The sequence below is a fragment of the Geotrypetes seraphini genome, chromosome 2, assembly GCF_902459505.1.
Source record: "Geotrypetes seraphini chromosome 2, aGeoSer1.1, whole genome shotgun sequence".
NCBI lineage: Eukaryota > Metazoa > Chordata > Amphibia > Gymnophiona > Dermophiidae > Geotrypetes > Geotrypetes seraphini.
Genome location: NC_047085.1, coordinates 233504716 through 233520781, shown reverse-complemented (window position 1 = coordinate 233520781; position 16066 = coordinate 233504716). Strand labels below are relative to the sequence as shown.

The following is a 16066-nucleotide window of genomic DNA, read 5'->3' as shown; positions in this document are numbered from 1 at the left end:
CGCAGGCCGTCTACACTGCAGGCATCTGTCTTGGTTGAGGGAGACACGTAGATACGCTTAAGCTCGCCCAAGGCTGGTGGTGGGTGAGGTTTTGTCTGGAAGTGGCCTTAGGCGAACTTAAGCAGCCCTAAGTGTCTCCTTAGGTCTGCGATAGGTGCCTGAAATGTAGACCATTGAAATGCTGGCCTACATTTCAATTAGACACGTCAGCTAAACTGATTATGGCAAGGAAATATCCCTGCTGCGTTCAGCTGAGTGGCCACGGCAGGGAACCCCTAAGCCTTACTGCAAGTCAGCCCTTCCGCTGCCACCCCTGAACCCCCCTCCCCAACACTATACGTGGCAGGAGGGATGCCCACTCCCTCCTGCTGCAAACCGCAAAACAATCCCCGGCAGGAGGGATTCCCAGTCCCTCCTGCCAGCACCCCCCAACATCCCCATCAGGAGAGATGCCCCCTAAACCCCCCAAGCCTTCCCAGACACCCCCTAACTTTAACAGGAACAACAGCCAGAGGGATGCCTACTTCCTCCAGCCGGTAGGCCCGCCTCTTCAAAATGGTAGGCCTTCCACTTCCTGGTTTATCCTGGGATGCATTGGGAGGGGCTTTAGGCACCTGGGCCAACCGGAGTCTTAGGCCTTCTTCCCAGTGCATTCTGATTCACCAGATCACTAAGGCCTCTCCCATGGGAATGGCTTTAGGTATCTGGCCAATCAGAGTCAGGCCACTCCCAGTGCATCCCAGAATGCACTGAGAAGGAGCCCTAAGACTGGTTGGCCCAGGTGCCTAAAGCCCCTCCTATGGGAGGGGCCTTAGGCACCTAGGCCAATCAGAGCCTTAGGCCCCTCCCCGGTGCATCCCAGGATGCACCGGGAAGGGGAAGGTCCGCCATTATGAAGAGGCGGGCCTGCTGGCTGGATGGAGTAGGCATCTCTCTGGCTGGTGTTCCTGTTAAAGTTAGGGGGGTCTGGAAAGGCTTGGGGGGGTTTAGGGGGCATCTCTTCTGTTATAGACTTTGGGGGGAGGGGGTTCAGGGGATTGCCGGCAGGAGGGAGTGGCATTCCTTCTGCCAAGGATTGCTTAAGGGGTTGCAGCGGGACATCTCTCTTGCTGGGGATGTTGGGGGTGCTGTCAGGAGGGACTGGGCATCCCTTCTGCCAGGGATGTTGTGGAGGAGAGTGTGCCCGCAGGAGGGAGTGGGCATCCTTCCTGCCAGGGATGTTGTGGAGGGGTTGTGCTGACTGGAAGAAGTAGGCATCCCTCCTGCTGGGGATGCTTTAGGGGTTTGCAGAAGGAGGGATTGGGCATCCCTCCTGCTGCGGAAAGTGTGGGCAGTGCTCCCTCTAAGCGGGCGGGTGTTGTGGGCAAAATTTTTTTCGCTGTGCGCTACAAATATCGGGCGCCAGCGCCAACTCGCCCGATTCTCCTCTCGCCGCGGCCTGCCATCTCCGTACGCCGTGCGCTGTGACGTAAACTTGTGCGCTGCGATGCAATATTTTGTGCGCCAGCGCACGCCAGCGCAGCTTAGAGGGAACACTGAGTGTGGGGGGGGTTCGTGTGTGGTTGTGGGAGGGAGTGGGCATCCCTCCTGCTAGCCAACTTGCGATGTGGATTGGAGGTTCCCTGCTGCTGCCGCTCAGCTACAGGGAGATTCCCTTGCAACGATCAGCTTAGTGGCAATGCAATTTTCTTAATGGCGTCTGTGACATGGACACCGACTAGAGATTCGGGGTGGTTAGGCGGGGTTACGGAGAGACGTGATTCTGTATATGTGCAATTCTCAAAAGCTGCTTAGATGGCTGCTGAGACTGGGCGTCCTATACAGAATCAGGCCCTCAGTCTTTTTCAAAAAGACATTCCAATGTAAGAGTATAAGTCTCTTTCTCACAAAGATTTTTCAGTTATCATGCTTCCAACATTTTGCCATTTCAGTTAACACCATGAAAATAAGATTTATGTTGTCTGAAAGGAGATGACACATTTGCTTTTGTAATTTATTGAAAACTATTTCTTTACCAGTTACACAGAACCATTCATACTACAGCATTTTGCAGTTATAAAATAAGAACAACATTTAAGAGGACCTTTTACTAAAGAACATTTTGCCTTTAACACGTGGAAACAGTGTATTGCACTACCGTATTAAGTGATTTTGCAGTAGTTCACCTGTTTCTGAGCTTAAACTGTGTGTTACTGCACTGGTCTGATTTTTTTTTCTCTCTCAGAGTGTGTGGCATGAGTAGAGAGTGGGCCCGGAAGCATTAGCCAGCTCATGCATTACAGTTACCACATGCTATCTGGCTAACGTAGAGTTAACACAGAACCACTTACCACCTCAAAAATAGGATGAAATAAGTGGTCTGCTATTAACTCTCAGCAGGTACCATGTACTAATGGGAACATTAATGCAGGACTTGCAATAAAATAGTGGGAATGCTCCCAAAATTACCAGCTACCATGTTAAGCTGTAGTAACTGTAAATTGTAGTGCATTTTAATAGAAAGGCCCCTAACATAATTAAAATGCGCTATGCCATTATACATGATCCAGCCACTGAGAGAAAAATAAACCACATTATCATGAGCATCCTGATCTCCCTTTATCCATATGGGAAAAGATGGGTCTTTATTATGAAATGTAATGCCCTTGTCTGCACACCTAGGTGGCTGCCTAGTGTAAGCCCTGGAAGGTGGATGGAAGGGGCTCACATCAAATGTGTTGGTTTGAGATCAGAGGCGGTACCCAGATTTATCTGGGGAGGCTGCAGAAAGCTGCACCCGATCTTTACTCAATAATTCACTCCACAGAGTCTTTCTGTCTGAATCAAACTTTATTGTCCTTTAAATAATTTAGGCAAAGTACACTTTATCTTCACTGATCAAGTAGTAACTATTTACAGTTCTTTACTCCTTTCTCCAGTAATAGATGAAAATACAATTTATGTTTACTTTAATTCCCTTAGATGGTTAAACATACTTACTAGATTGGTGAAGGTCTTTCAAGCACACAATTTAAGATATCTGGAGTTTATATTGACAAATGTTAAACATATAACATTGCTCAGTTATTATTATTAGGAATCATCTATGACTAATGATTACTTCTCAGAGTCACAGGAAATCATAGCATGCAAAATAAAAGACCAATCAGGGTCTTAGGCCCCTCCCAGGAAGGCCCATCATTCTCAGCACACGGTCCTGTAGGCAAGAGGGAGGGAGCTTTCCTCCTGCCGATTTTGCAGCGGAAGGAACGGGGGTGTCGGGTGATGTGTGTGTGGGGGGTGTTCCATGATGCCGGGTGGTGTCAGGTGATGAGGGGGGAGCCCAGAAATGTTGGGGGATGTCGGGGTGAGGGGTATAGGGCTCCACAGCATCAGCTGAGCCGACAGGAATCTCCAAAACCGGCTCAGCTAATGGGGATTTTTCTGCCGCGATCAACTGATTGTAAGTCCTCAATGTGCTGTTTTTTTCCCTCCATCTCTGGGTGGTGGGAGGGGGGGTCGGTGACCATTGGGGGAATAAGGGTGGATCATGCCTTAATCTCTCCAGTAGTCATTTGATCAGTTTGGACACAACTACAACAGGTCTGACTGCTGGCGTCTAAAAGTTCCCTCTAGGAAAGCTTTGATTATCGCTGCAGTACGTCCAGGTTTACGCCCGCCCAATTCCCACCTATAACACACCTCCCAAAACGCCCCTTTCAGCTCTGGACATACAGCAGCTTAGAAGTGCTGCTGCACGTCCAGAAAGTTGGTTTTAATTAAGAGTACTTGGACATTCTTGCTATTAGGATATCCAAGTGCCCCTCAAAATCTCATGGAGAAAATAATAATAATAGCTTTATTTATATCCCGTCATACCTTTTCAGTTCAAGATGGTGTACAATAAAGGAGAGGTACAATGTGGATACTGTGGGTACAGGTATTGATACAATAGGGAGTACATGAGTACAGGGAAGTTACGGTGTTGGCTTAGAGTGGGAGAGGGTGGGCCATAGAGTAGGGAGATGCAGAGGGAGTGAGAGGAGGGGAAGATGGGGTGAATTAGTCTGGAAGGTGAGAAAAGATCAACCACTACAAAACCCAAATAAAACTAGTCAAACGTAAACTAGATTTGAAAAAATTTCAAATAACACACTTCTTAGCTAATCCATCTGGATTAACCAAATCAACAAATCCTCAACAGCAGCTGAACTGGCAACCTTTTTCAAAGCAAAAGCAGACAACATCAGAACTGACACTAACAAAGGAAACACAGCAAAGAAGTACTAGGAAACAGCTCAAAATCAAGAGAGAAGACACTCCACAAACAAAATGCCCAGAAGAGAGGTACTGGGAGGAATTCTTTCCAATCACAGACACAGAGCTAATAAGATTACACCAAATCTTAATGCTCATTAGATGGTGTGACTGTTTGCCTAAGTCTGCTATCCAAACTCCTAAGTTAGCAAAGACACTGCATGTAGGTTCAAAACAGTTCACCTACAAAGAGGCATACTCTCCTGAAAAACAAAGCTTACAGCCTGAGGTTATCTCCTTAGAGAACACTAGAGGGAGTAGGAGTGCAGAACCTCACCAGAAGAGAAACACACATCCAAACAATTGTTATTCTCCTGATGGCCAGAGAGGGAGATGTAGGACTCCCAAGACACCACCTGGAAGTTTGGGGAGGTAATACATAATTCTTAAATAGTAAGGCAAGCTGATTAGGAGGAGAAGGAAAGATTGGGAGAAGAAGCAGGAACACATAGGACTGGGGGGCACTCATGATAAACTGCCTGAACCTATGGAGATTACAGACCAGAGTGAAGTGAGTCTGACCTCTGAAGCCAAACAGTGGAACCCATGGAGTTGGGCACTGAGCTGCTGAATAATGCTCCTGAGGCCATGGAAGTTTGCTAAGGAGTAAAGGCAAGTTAATGGAGGTTTCATTTTTGTTTTTCTTTTTGATTTATGCTTGTTGAAGCCATGAAACTGTTTTATTCCTGCTGTAAAACCAAAGAGGTATTTAAAAAAAAAAAAATTCTCTTTTTGATTGGAACAGAAGTGCTGCCACAGCTCAGGCTTGTTGTGGGAAAGTCTGTGTTTGCAGGGTCGGTTTTTGCGGGTTTAAATATTGCTATTTCATCACACATACTCAGCAACTCTCCTGGCTGCAGGGCCAGCATAAGGAGCTGGTGAAGGCTGTTTAAATGACTGTTACCAATTGATGAAAATAGTGAAAGATTTTAACATGCTTGAAAGTATATAACTTGGAGAACTGTGAAGTGATGAACTTTAAATGTTTAAATTTTTCCTTTTTGAAAATGTTTATTTTCCAACAGTGTCCCAACAAATGGGCAGTACCTGGGAACTGTTTGCAGCACTGTTTGAGAACTGGTTTTTTTGTGCTAAAGAGGGAAGCTCTAAGGAAGCCCTCTGAATCTTAAGAACTGGGAGCATTCTGACAATCTGAGATTTTTGTTTAATGATGTGGGAGGGGTTTTCTCTTAACAAAAATTGGGTGCACTAAAACTCCTGAAGAAGCTATCATTTGACGTCACCTAAAGGAACACTGGAAGGTCACCAATGAATCTCCTTTACTTGAGAGGAAAGCTATAGTTTAAGTTCTTGCCACCAACCCCACCGAGAATTCTGCCCAGGAGAGAGGTTGGTGACAATCTCTACCCAACTTTCCTACCAAAAGAGCATCAAAACTATATACTACAACTATCTACTAGACTGGCTGAATGACTCACAAGAAAAGGAACATTCTCCAAACACCTAGGAAAAATCATTCTAACACCCATCCCAAAAGATCAAAAAGGAGAAATGAACAATGTCAAGAATTACAGACTGGTAGCTTCAATTCCACTTCATGTCAAGGTTTTAGAAAGCATTGTAACAAATCAAATCATAAAGTCCCTGAACTCCATAAACTACTACATACCACACAATCAGGTTTCAGAAAATACTATAGCACTGAAACATGGTGCCTTCCTTGACATCTGAGATTAGAACACGCATGAGCACTGGACAGCAAGTCCTTGCACATAGCACTTAGCTAGTGCATTTGATGTGGTAGACCTTCAACTCCTATTACTGATCCTAAACTTCCTAGGGATTAACGGTAAAGTGCACACTTGGCTAGAAGGATTCCTAACAAACAGAGCATACAGCGTAAAAATGAATGGAGAAAGATCGGAAGAATAGTCAGTATGAAGAGGAGTACCCCAAGGCTCACCATTCTCCTCAATACTTTTCAGTATACTGATATCAACACTACATAACATATAAAACATAACTTTATTCTTCTATACCGCCATAATCAGACAACTTCTAGGTGGTTCACACCGAAGAGAGCTGGACAATCAACGAATTACAATATGCAAATTATAAAATTATAAAAGTACAACATATTACACAAGAATAGACACTTAGACAAGAATGATCTCACTTACTTCTCCTACACTGATGATATTACAATATGCATTCCTTTCTACAAGAAAGAAAACAAGATCGACAAATCAGTAGAGGATGTCACTTGTCTAATTGCCGACTGAAACTGAAACTAAATAAAAAAATTTTTTTACTGATAAACTCACCCAGAATCACCCGACGACACCCAAATAACACTGCACAACGCCTCCACCAAAACTGGAATCAGAACTGAGAGTTCTAGGGATTACAGTATATTTGACAAAAACCTATCCTGGGAGGCACAAACATGAACATTAACCAAGAAAATATTCACAACACTGAGGACACTAAGTGTAAGATGAATCTGACATTGCTTTGCAAAAGAAAACTTTCGGATCTTGGTTCAGTCACTGGTACAGTCCTAACTAGATTATTGCCTACAGTTGTCCCCAACCCTGTCCTGGAGGACCACCAGGCCAGTCGGGTTTTTGGGATAGCCCTAATAAATATGCATGGGACAGATTTGCATGTCTGTCACCTCCATTATATGCAAATCTCTCTCATGCTTATTCATTAGGGCTATCCAAAAACCTGATTGGCCTGGTAGTCCTCCAGGACAGGGTTGGGGACCACTGGCCTACAAAATGGGTGCCTGCTGTCAATCACCGACAGGCGCCACTTCCAGAATTTAGGCTCCCAAGGACCCTAGGCGCCAGAAACGCAGGCCAGGGTTTTACAGGCCTACATTTGTGGCGCCTAGAGTTCTTCCTGAATTGCAGCTAGCGTTGCCTAGTAATGCCAAAGCCCGGCACCATCCCTATACATGCCCATTTCTGGGCTTCGATGTTGCTAGGCAATGCTAGGCACCATGGACCTAGGCATTGGTCTAGGACAGGGGTAGGCAATTCCGGTCTTCGAGAGCCGGAGCCAGGTCAGGTTTTCAGGATATTCACAATGAATATGTATGAGATGGATTTGCATGCACTGCCTCCTTGAGATGCAAATCTATCTCATGCATATTTATTGTGGATATCCTGAAAACCTGACCTGGCTCCGGCTCTTGAGGACCGGAATTGCCTACCCCTGGTCTAGGAGACCGCTTAGTATCACCTAATTTTTTGTTTTGATTAGATTTAATTGGTTTTTAAATGATACTACCAATTATCACACCATTTAGAACCAATTAAAACAGTTAAGTTAGTTGCTGGTATGAGCAATCTAGGCGCCTGCCAGCGATTAACCTTCAGCGACTTTTTTGAGAATCTGGGCCATAATGTGAATAACAACTTAAAAATTTTATTCAATATATAGAGAGATTTCACCTCCATATTCAAATCTGTATTCGTTTGTCGGTTCCCTGACGCAGTACTGAAACGTGGCACATCGGAACCAGTTAGCTATTTAAGCTAAGTACCAACATTTTTCACCATAAAATTGTGATAGTAGTCTCAGCATAGCTGTATAAGCTAGCAGATAGAATACATTATGAACACGTTATTTGGAGTGAAGCTTCATTGAATACTGCGATGATTGGTGGGTGAGGCGGAGAGATCAGCCTTCATGTCTCTGAGCAGAATTCTATTGCATTTACAATTTAAAAAACATTCTGAGTTAAAACTCTGGTTCTACATTTTTGAGTGACTTTTGTATTAGTTAGATCCTTTTTTAGGCTGTGTTGCGGTCTAGAAAGTTTTTAATAAACATAAACATATAAATGTCACCTCATGCCACTGGCTATATCTATATCTGGTGTTGTAGTCTTGCAATCTTCTCTCCAAACCATATGCCATAATAATACGCCTACATGAACCCAAACCAAGTTATCTATGTCATGAAATAATGTAATCCTTGGCAATGGCCATGCTCCTCTAAATTGTAAATCACATTGAACTCCTTCTGTGGCACATTAGCGATCTATAAATACTAATGTAATGTAATATAATGTAATGTAATTATTCATATACAACCTCTAGTTGTTGGCAGGAAGCTCTAATAAATAAGATGGTAATACCCTTCATCCCTGTACAAAAGGGCACACCTGGTTGTTGTAGTAGAAACTAGTGCTGCCCGATTCACGATTTGAATCGATTCACCGATTCACTTCGGGTGAATCGATTCAAATCGATTAAAAAAAAATCAGCCTCCCGATTCGCTTACTGACCCTCCCCCCCCCTCACCCCCTAAAGCAGGAGCAGCAGCACTTCCTCTTGCTGGCCGGCCGCTGCTTTAGAGGGCGAGGGGGGGGTCAGTCGGGAAGTGCTGGTTTCCGGCTTCTCCCCTAGCCTCCCGCGCATCCAGGGCCGGATTAAAGGGTGGGCCCGATGTGCTTCTACGATGAGTGCAAGCGGCAGTGGTGTTTCTGTGTTGCTGCTTGCTAGCTAGCGACCCGCCTGCCAGCTCAATTTAATTCTGCTCGCTGCTGCTGCTTCAAAAGGGCCAGACACGTGCAGTGATTGCATGCCGGCGGCCCATTAGCCTTCTCTCCGTCAGAATTGATGTCGGGGGAAGGCTTATGGACTGGCGGGTGCAATTGCTGAACGCGCCTGGCCCTTTTGGAGTTGCGGCAGCAGCAGGGGGGGTGTGCTAAATGGATTCAGCTAGCAGCGGCTGCGGGCAGCGGGTGAGTGGTGTGAGGCCAAATCGGTGGCAGGTCAGCTTGGGGGAAGGCAGGCAGGCTTCGGGGGGAGGAAGGGAGGCCATGATGGACTCAGAGCAGCACAGCATTTCTTCTGAGGCCATCAGATTTAAAAAAAAAAAAAAGAGAGAGAGAGAGATCAAGTGTAAGCAGCCTGAGAGGAGAGCTGAGGGGAAGGAGGCAAGGAGTGAAAAGTACTTAATGAAGGATTTGAATGAGAAAGGAGACAGGGAGAGAAATATAGGGTTGGAAAGAGGATAAAGAGTATTTGGAGAGAGGGATGGAGTAAGCAGAGAAAGGGAAAGAGAGAGAACAGTGAAGAGGAGAAGTAGAGAAGCAAGAAGGGGAAAAGAAGTAAATAAGAAAATGGGTACATGCGGGCAGAGCATGGTGGGATAGCCTGGGCAGGGGAGTGCAGGCCTACAAGGGGGGCAGACCTTCAGGGATGGTGGCACAGGCCTTCAGGGGGGACAGGCAGGCCTTCAGGGGTGGGGGGCAGGCCTTTAGGGGGGGCCCTGGTGTAGAATTACATGGAGGGAGGGAGGGGGGTTCAAAGAGACATGCATATGCCAGACAGGGTAGGGGAGAAATAATGGGTCTAAAAACAGAGGAGAGGGAGAGAGATGGTGGACAATGGGATTTAGGGAGGGAAGGAACAGAAAAGGAGAGAAGTTGGACACAAGGGATGGTGTGGAGCGGGGATAGAGATACTGGATAGGAGGGTAGTTGGGAAAAGAAAGGGAGAGATGGTGGACCCTGGGGTGGTGGGGAAGAAGGGAGAGATGCTGGATGAAAGAGTAGTTGAGAAAAGGTGGATCTGTGGATGGAGACGAAAAAAAGGAAAGATGCCAGACCTCCAGGGGAGGGAAGGGAAGGGAAACGGAAGGGGAGGACAGAGATGGCAGATAGATGGTTAGCACGGAGAAAGAAGAAAGAAGGAGACCCTGGCAAGCAAGTTATCAGAAGACAACCAGAGTGGGGGACCAACAAGATCTGAATAATGACCAGACAACAAAAGGTAGAAAAACTAAATTTATTTTCTGTTTTGTGATTACAATGTCATATTTGAAACGTGTATCCTGCCAGAGCTGGTGATAGACCGCAAATGTGAGCTAGGATTTAACAGAGAGAGAAAAAGTCTTTTTTTAAATTTATTTTGTTTACACCACAGCGCCAGTGTGGTTAGGAAAAGGCAAAGGGGGTGAAGAGGCTATAAAATAAACCCACCAGGATGTTTGGAAAAAACACCCAATTGGGCAGGAAAATTGAATCGAAAAATCGATTCAATGGGCTGAATCGAATCAAAACAAAATTTTTTCCCCTGAATATGGGCAGCACTAGTAGAAACACAAACTGAACTCCAGCTCTTTCCTTCAGGATTTTGTAGGGGTGTATAAGTTCTCCATTCCTATCCACTACAAAAAATATCAGCAACTGTTTTAGTTCAGTTTCTTGTCCCTGATCTTTTTTGAATCCTTATTCTTCTTACAACAGCCTTTAATGTAGGGTTACCAGACATCTGGGAAAACCCAGAGATGTCCTATTTTTCGAGGACTGTCCGGGTACCCAGACATTTTTTTTTTAATGGGAGAGTATGTCTAGGTTTAGATGGATCTCCCAACTCCCCCCACCTACCTCCTCCCCGGGCCCCTAAAGCAGCTAGCAGCACCAATCAAGTAAGCCCTCTGTCACCAGCCTGCCCTGGAAGTTGCTTCTCTGCAAGTCCCACCTACGTGGCAACAGGAAGTCGCTGCAGAGAGGCAGCTTCCAGGGCAGGTCTCTTGGAATATGGCAATGCCCTCCCAGGTTTCTACTAACTTCCAACATCTTCTAAACTATCAGTTCCAGATATTTCCTGTACTGGAACCTTCCTTAGACTAGCTGGAGCCATTTCTATGAGATGCAGGATGTACAGAGTTCAGCAAAAGAGTACAGCTAGAACGGGCCTCAGGAGCAGTCAGGCACCTCTCTATTATTGGCTGGCACCAAATGGACTTTTAGAGAACAGCAGTAAGAAATTCAGGCAGGTTTAACCTGCTGAATCTCTCAAGATGTAACAATTAAATTGCAAAAAAAGCAGGATAACCTTTTTGTCTTGTTTCTATTGGTAATTCATTCTAAGGGTCATATGCAAGCAGAGCAAAGATATACTTAACAGTATTTTGTAGGGCTATACATTTAACTTGTTATTAACATGATTAACATGTTAATAATTTTAATGCTGTAAAAAAAAAATAATAATAACGTGATTAACTGCACATACTCCTCTCGTGATCAATATTTTTCCTTCCCTCTTCTTTCTAAACTTACCATGTACTCCAGCAGCTCCCTGTCCCCTGCTCTCTCCTTCTCCAGAACTTGATTGCCGCTGCACTGAAAGCAGGCTGCTTTTCATGTGGCTCAAAGCCTCTCTCTCTCTAGCATTAGAAACAAAGAGGCTTCAAGCCCAATGAGAAGCAGTCTGTTTTTAGTGCAGCAGCTGCCAAGGAAAGTTCTGGAAAAGGAGCAAGTAGAGGAGAGGAGATGCCAGAGTGTGTGGTTAGTGTAGGAAAAAGAAGAAAGCGAGAGGGAAAGATGCTGATCGCTAGGAGAGGAGAGGAACAGGGGAGGAGAGATAGGGCTCCCATGGTGGGGTAGGGAGGGGAGGGGAAGAGGTGAGATACCCATTGAGAGGAGAAGATGGGAAGAGATGGTGCCCTGAAGGGGAAGGGAGAGAAATAGGATGGTTCCCATGGAGGGGAGGGGAGATGATGATAAAAAATAAAATCACTAGGGCTGTACACGTTACATTTATTTCAACTCTTTTACATTTGGATCATGTGATTAATCATATGAACAAAAATTTTAATCTGTGTATAACCCTAGTATTTTGGAGTCTTAATCAGAATTTTATCAGTTTCAAGACTTATTAAGAGTCAACAGTATATAGGTTACAATTTATTAAAACAGATGTTGATGCATTTTCATATAATGTAATTCCTCCTAAACTATAGCCTGTTGTTTTTGAATGCTCAGAACAGCCAATACATTTACAAGAAATGGTAGCAGCTATCAATTCACTTAAGATGTCAAAAGTTCCAGGAATAGATGGATTTATAGCTCAGATTCATAAGCAATTTACTATGAGCTCCTTTTACGAAGGCGCGTTAGGGTCTTAATGCGCGGAATAGCGCGCTCTAAAATGCCGCGTGCGCTAGCCGCTACCGCCTCCTCTTGAGCAGGCGTTAGTTTTTCAGCTAGCGCCGCACTATAGCGCACGCTAATCCGGTGCATGCGCTAAAAACGCTAGCACACCTTCGTAAAAGGAGCCCTATGTTTCTCATGTGTATCATGAGTTGTTGGCCCCTGAGATAGTTAGAAGGATCTTTTCCAAGCCTCGATCATTCTGTTGGGGAACTTAGGATAGGACTTATTGGATTGTCAAAAATGCAGGCCTATTTTTCTTAGCAATTTGATTGCTTGTTTTTATTCTTGATTATACCACCTTTCTGTAATGCAATCAATAAAATCTACGTCAAGATTTTAATCATGTGATATAGCCAGGATAAGTACCACAAAGAACACCAGGTTCCTTGGCTTAGGTCATACATATTCATCTTTAACAATCCCCCTTTTTCCTTTGAGTTTAACTCTCTGGTATTCAAGGCTGCCAGGACTTGGCACATGAGCCTCAGGCTTTCCCCACAGAGCCAGAGTTGACCCCAATCATTGAAGAAAAGGAGGAGAAAGGAGATGAGACTGATATGCAGAACTAATGAGGACATACCCAGAAGGGTAGTCTTGCAGATAAATGTTGCAGAGCAAGTACAATGCCCAAAGAGCAGGAAGAAGAGTGGTCAAGACACAGACTGAGAGACTTCTGGTTAGGGGCAGCATGTGAGTGAATGTGGCTTGAACAAGTTCTCTAAATTTCTGCCAATAAACCTCGAGCTTCTTTCTCCCTATCCAAGAGATCAGCACTTAGGGCTAGATTCACTAAGCTTTGTGAGCCTTCTCCAACCAGTTTGCGAGCCTTCTCTGACCCCGACCCGATTCACTAACCTCCTGGCTGATCTATCTCCAACCTGATGCGATCCGCGCATGCAAATAAGGGGAAATGGCATGCAAAGTAGGAAGGCAGCGATTCACTAAACAGAAGCCTGATTGGGCTGGCCGATCCAAAAAGAAGCAACTGCTGAAGACCAGTCACTCACTTCCTTGCCAACTGTCCTGCTCTCTGCCGCCCTGCAATACCAGCCCTGCAGCCCTGAAATAAAACATTTTACACATCTCTCTTGTGCAAAAAGCACAAGAGAAGACAAGCTCTGCCGACTCTCCTGCTCTCTGCCGCCCTGTCCCTGCAATGCGAGCTTGTGGTTAAAAGCGGTTTCTGTTCCATCTGGCTGCAGCGTGTACCTGGCTAAAGCGTATTCTGTTCCATCTGGCTAAAGCACATTCCCTGTCTTGCACTGGTGGCGTTCTTGTCTCATGGAATATCTTAGATGTGTGTAATTGTGGATTTATTTTTTTTTTTCCTGAAGTGGAAGAGTGGATCTCAGCTCGCCTGCTTTCTTCCGATCCAGACTCCCTGTGGCCTACGGCTGGGATGTAAAAGCTAGGATGGGCGGCATCTGATAACGGTCTCTGGCACCCTTCTTGCTAGTCCCCATCTGACCATGTGGTGCTTGCACTGTAACTGGGAAAGGACCCTGGAGCTTGACAGCTGGTAAGCAATTGAGGGCACGTTTTGACATTTTAAATATAGTTTTGCAGAGTTGAGTATGTGCTATAAGTTGGTAAAGAGCACTCGGTTCTCCCCTCCCCCCTATTGTCTCTGTTCTAGTGACCATTTTTATATGCAATGCATATAAACCTACAGCTCACGAGGTAGCTACAGCTCTTTACTCTCATTCGGCTTGTCTGTTCTGTTCGCAACGTGTTCTGTTCCATCTGGCTAGTGTTCCAGTCAAAACTGCAGCCCCCCCCTCCTTTGTGTTGACCTTGCTTGTGCGGTCTGCGCATGCATCTGGATCGCTCTGCAGCGATCCATGGGGTCGGTGTGGGGCGTGCCTCCAATCACGTTAATTTGCATGAGGACTCGTTGTGAATCAGTCACATGGCCACGGATCGGATCGGTGAGTTTAGTGAATCTAGGCCATAATGCCTAAACTGGCAAGGCAAAAGAGCTTAATCGGCACTGATAATTGTAAGTATCATTAAAAAAACCAATTATGTAGCCAGTAGGTGCCTACCACTTTGAAGCAGACATCTATACCGAGGTGCCCACCAGCAAGTAGGTGTGGATTTGGGGTGTGGTTTTAGGTGCACTCATTTAGGCCGAGAAAACCCTGACCTAAATGGCAATACCCCTAAGGATTCAAAGCCTACTGGCACCGCTAAGCACAGTTCTATAAATGGTACCTAGCGAATGATTGGCAATAGCGCTCAATGGCACCAATGAGTTAGACACCGTTTATAGCAGTGTCTCGCAAGCTTTGCGAAGCCGAAGCACACTAAACATGGTGGCTGCTGCTCGAGGGCACCCAGAAGTGTGAGGACTCTTCGCAATGACATCACATGCATGTGTGACATCATCATGTTGACATCTGCGCGTGCGCATAGGCACTCCAGAAGGGGACCTGAGCCGCCAGTGGTGGGTGCTGGAAGGGAAGAGGTGCGGAGAGGAGAGGCGCCGGCTGGCTGCCTACGGCACCTCTCTTCCTCCCAGCATCTTGTGACACACCTAGAATCTTGGGCGGCACACAGTTTGCGATTCACTGGTTTATAGAATTAGTGCCTTAGTATGGGTGCATCTCATGCCACCTCAGGATGTGATGTTGTGCATCCACGCTAATCACGTTTGACATTAACACATAGTAGGAAATCTATTTCTGTGGAAGTAGCAAAGAGAATGCTGGAATCGCCCCCCCCCCCAACAGTTTCCTCACAACCTTTGTACTTACTGTGAGTTAATTTTGGTTGTTAATGTGCAGTAAGTGCAAAAGCTTACCGCACTTTAGTAAAAGGGTTCATAAGCATCAGATTTCTCTCTTTCCTTTAATCTTTGACCTTTACCCTCTCATGAATGAAATCGCAGATGCTAGCATTAAAGCAAAATCAACAGTTATTTACCATCTTTCTCCAGCTGATCCTCAATGAGTTTCAGCCCTTGTTCGATAGCTGGCTTCACCGATTTCAAAGTCCAGGCAGATTCATCATCATCTAGGACAATCACATTTAGGGTGAAGTTATTGTCACCACAGTTGCGCTGCACGAGCTGCTGAGGAAGACAGAGCTGAAGCAGAGGAATCAGCAGCTCGAAGACGAGCACCGGTTGCCTCATCCTTCTCTCAGCTCAGAAACTTTTCACTTACATCCCAAAGGACTGCCTTCCTGGAGAACAAAAACCAGGAACTACCTGTACATGAGTGTACATCCCTCTCACTCACTACATGCACTCTTCCCCGCCCACAAGTACAGGTCTCTGTGACCAATGAGAAAGTAAATGAGATGCCCAAAGGTCGCTCCACTGGAGTGATCTCTGTTTGTTCATTGAAAGATTAGAGCTATAAAACTTGAAAAAAAAAACCAAACAACAAAAAAACCTCAAGTCCTGTCTGTTAAAATTATTGCTTCCTGATGGTTCCATTGTGTAAGGAAGGGATGAGGAGAAAGACTGAGGTAGTTTAGAATTTAAACAATTCTGGATAGTCTCTTTGAATATCAGTTGATCCCCCTGTACTCCTAAATCTGTCTCTACCCCACTTCTTTTTTTCCATTCTTTAAAGTTCAAAGGCACAGTTATACTAACATTTTTCTCATAACCACCACATGGAATAATTCTTTTAATACAGCCTGAACAAAACTACATACTACAAGAAACTGATATTCAAAGAGTTTTTCTGACTAATTTATGAAACTATTTTTTTATACAAGTTTTTATCCTAACTCAATACATACTAGGGATCTAATACCTATATATGTAGAGGGGCATAATCAATAAAACATCTATGTCCCCTTTTGGCCTGTCCCTAGACGATGAAAATAGGCAGCAGG

At 45.2% G+C, this 16066-nt stretch overlaps 1 protein-coding gene across 1 annotated transcript in view; it reads right to left on the bottom strand.

Annotated features, from left to right (window-relative positions):
- The window catches only part of GUCY2C (guanylate cyclase 2C), a 203328-nt gene extending 187975 nt beyond the window's left edge, over positions 1-15353 (bottom strand). Inside the window, exon 1 of the mRNA XM_033932825.1 lies at positions 15143-15353. Within this exon, the coding sequence (XP_033788716.1) occupies positions 15143-15353 (211 nt within the window). The remainder of the gene's footprint in view (positions 1-15142) is intronic.
- Between the last annotated feature and the right edge of the window lie 713 nt (positions 15354-16066).